At 28.0% G+C, this 2,514-nt stretch overlaps 1 protein-coding gene across 4 annotated transcripts in view; it reads left to right on the forward strand.

The window, feature by feature from the left end:
- The first annotated feature begins 487 nt into the window (after positions 1-487).
- LOC107459219 (uncharacterized) overlaps positions 488-2,514 on the forward strand; it is a 15,969-nt gene continuing 13,942 nt past the window's right edge. For all 4 annotated transcript variants that reach the window (XR_008001422.1, XR_008001423.1, XM_021128023.2 and 1 more), the window contains exons 1-4: positions 488-869; positions 1,038-1,136; positions 1,813-1,854; positions 2,171-2,300. Coding sequence is in view for 2 of the 4 variants with exons in the window: in XM_021128023.2 (XP_020983682.1) it covers positions 639-869; positions 1,038-1,136; positions 1,813-1,854; positions 2,171-2,300 (502 nt within the window). In the remaining 2 variants the exon portion in view is untranslated. The remainder of the gene's footprint in view (positions 870-1,037; positions 1,137-1,812; positions 1,855-2,170; positions 2,301-2,514) is intronic.

The following is a 2,514-nucleotide window of genomic DNA, read 5'->3' on the forward strand; positions in this document are numbered from 1 at the left end:
CACCCTTTAATTTACATTGTTCCAACATCAAAACTGAAAACCGACCAAAGTTGTGAAAGTCGAACAATCACTGAGCTCCACACACGCAGCATTTAGTTAAAGACACCAAAAATTAATGAGAAACTATATAAAAAATAACGGGTACGGGACTACGGGCCTATCTCTTCAGTTCAGGTGAAGAAGCACCCTTACACGCCTGACGCCACACTAAAGAGGAATATATTAAAAACAATAAAAAATCTGTGATTAAAATTTCATTCATGCATTATTTATTTAATCTTATTAGGTAACTAATAAAAATTTAGTCAATAATAAATTAATAAATATTTTTAAACTGTATTTATATTAATTAATTATTATTAATTACTAATTATTTAAATATTTCTTTTAAAATATAAAATTATTAATTATTAATTATAATTATTTAAAATTAATTGTTTAAAAAATATTTATCTATATTTTTCCTTATTTATGAGCACCACAACAATAATCACAACATACCCTTCTTTGTAACAATCTCCAAACACCTTTGTAATTTCCATCCTCACAAATCCCCATTCCCATATTCCGTGAATTGTTTCATTATTAATATTCTTGTGATCATTCATCTTCGTTTGGAGAATTGAAAGCGAGTAGTGATGGGAAGCGAAGGGGATGAGAAGAGAATTATAAAGAAACCAAGGTTCCTATGCCTTCATGGATTCCGAACAAGTGCAGAAATCCTTAAGAAACAGGTTCATAAGTGGCCCCAATCGGTGATTAACGAACTCGATCTCGTTTTCTTGGACGCTCCTTTTCCCTGCCAAGGCAAATCCGATGTTGAAGGAATCTTTGATCCTCCCTATTACGAGTGGTTCCAGTTCAACAAGGTTATCTCAATTCTCTTAATGGGCTTAGTTTGCATATTCATGTAATAATTATTCCGTTAATTGATCATGTTGATTGATTTGGGCATGTAATTTTTCAGAATTTTTTTACTTTACAACTATTTAGTATTTACTGTTTATTTGTATGTTCATGTGTTTATGGTTCAACAGGAATTCACAGAGTACACCAACTTTGATGAGTGCTTGCAATATATCGAGGATTACATGATCAAGCACGGTCCTTTTGATGGTCTTCTAGGTTTCTCACAGGTGGTAAAACTTGAAAAGAAAAAGAGCTTTAAATGAATAAATATATACGTTAATTTTTTTGGTCTTTTAGTTTTTATAGTTTGATAAAATTTTTAATTAGACCTTTATACTTTTTTTTTAGTTGAATCTTTGTACCAATTTTTTTTAATTGAGTCTCTACACATTTTTTTTTATTTGGATCATTGTACCAATTTTTTTTAGTTAAGTCTCTATATAATTAAGCTAATTATTATCAAGAAGAACCTAATTAAAAAAAATTAGTGCAAAAAGCTAATTAAAAAAAATATAAAAACCTAATTAAAAATTTTGTAAAACTATAAAGATCAATAGAATAATTAAATCTTAATTTTTCTTTCTTCTCATCTTTAAAAAATTTTCCGTGTACTTGAACTTCTGTCTGAGTTAGAGTAATGTTTGCGTTTTTATGTTTGTGAAATTTTTTTAAGTTAGTAAGTTTTAATACTTTTTGTCATTATTTGATTAACACAAATATCAAATTATATTTAATAAATAAATTTTAATAATTTTTATACATAAATATTAAAAAATTTAAATATAAATTATATATTTTTTATATATAAAACATCTATATATGTATAAATTATTATTAATTATGTATTGATAAAAAATAATAAAATTTATTAATCATGTATTTTTGTTTATTTTTACAAATCAGGGGGCAATATTATCAGCAGCACTGCCAAATCTCCAGGACAAGGTATGTGGAAATTAAAATGAAACTTTGTGGAAATTAAAATGAAACTTTATGGTCAATTCATAGTTACTGATTTAGACTAGGAAAAGTCTAGGAGGCCAGTAATTCTATTGAATTTTAGTTAACATGTAATTAGCAGAGAAATGTGAGTCATTAGATGAAATTTCATACCAATCTCACACCATCAAATTATTATTGATGACTAATTAATGGCTAACAATCACAAAAATTACTAGCCCCTAGCATTGTTCTTTAGATTAAGTTACAGTTAATTTAATACAGCTATATATTAAATTTGAATTTGTTTAAACTTTTGGAGGGTGTGGCACTGACGAAGGTTCCCAAAGTGAAATTTCTAATAATAATTGGAGGAGCTAAGTTTCGATCACCATGGGTGGCTGAGAAGGCATATTCCTCTCCCATTCGCTGCCCCTCCCTTCACTTTCTTGGTACTTTTATTATTGTCTTTCTCTTTCTCGTCGGTGATACTAACTAATTTCTATTTCTTGTCATAGCATGCTGTGTACTATATCTTTCGCTCCCTTTTTTTTCCGTCGGTAGAAATTCTTTGCCGAAAGTGAAAATCATTGATGCTGCGTTTGTTTTTGATAAAATAGAATAAGACACTAAATATAAAATATAAGAAATAAAAACATAAAATTT

The sequence above is a fragment of the Arachis duranensis genome, chromosome 7 (assembly GCF_000817695.3).
Source record: "Arachis duranensis cultivar V14167 chromosome 7, aradu.V14167.gnm2.J7QH, whole genome shotgun sequence".
Taxonomy (NCBI): domain Eukaryota; kingdom Viridiplantae; phylum Streptophyta; class Magnoliopsida; order Fabales; family Fabaceae; genus Arachis; species Arachis duranensis.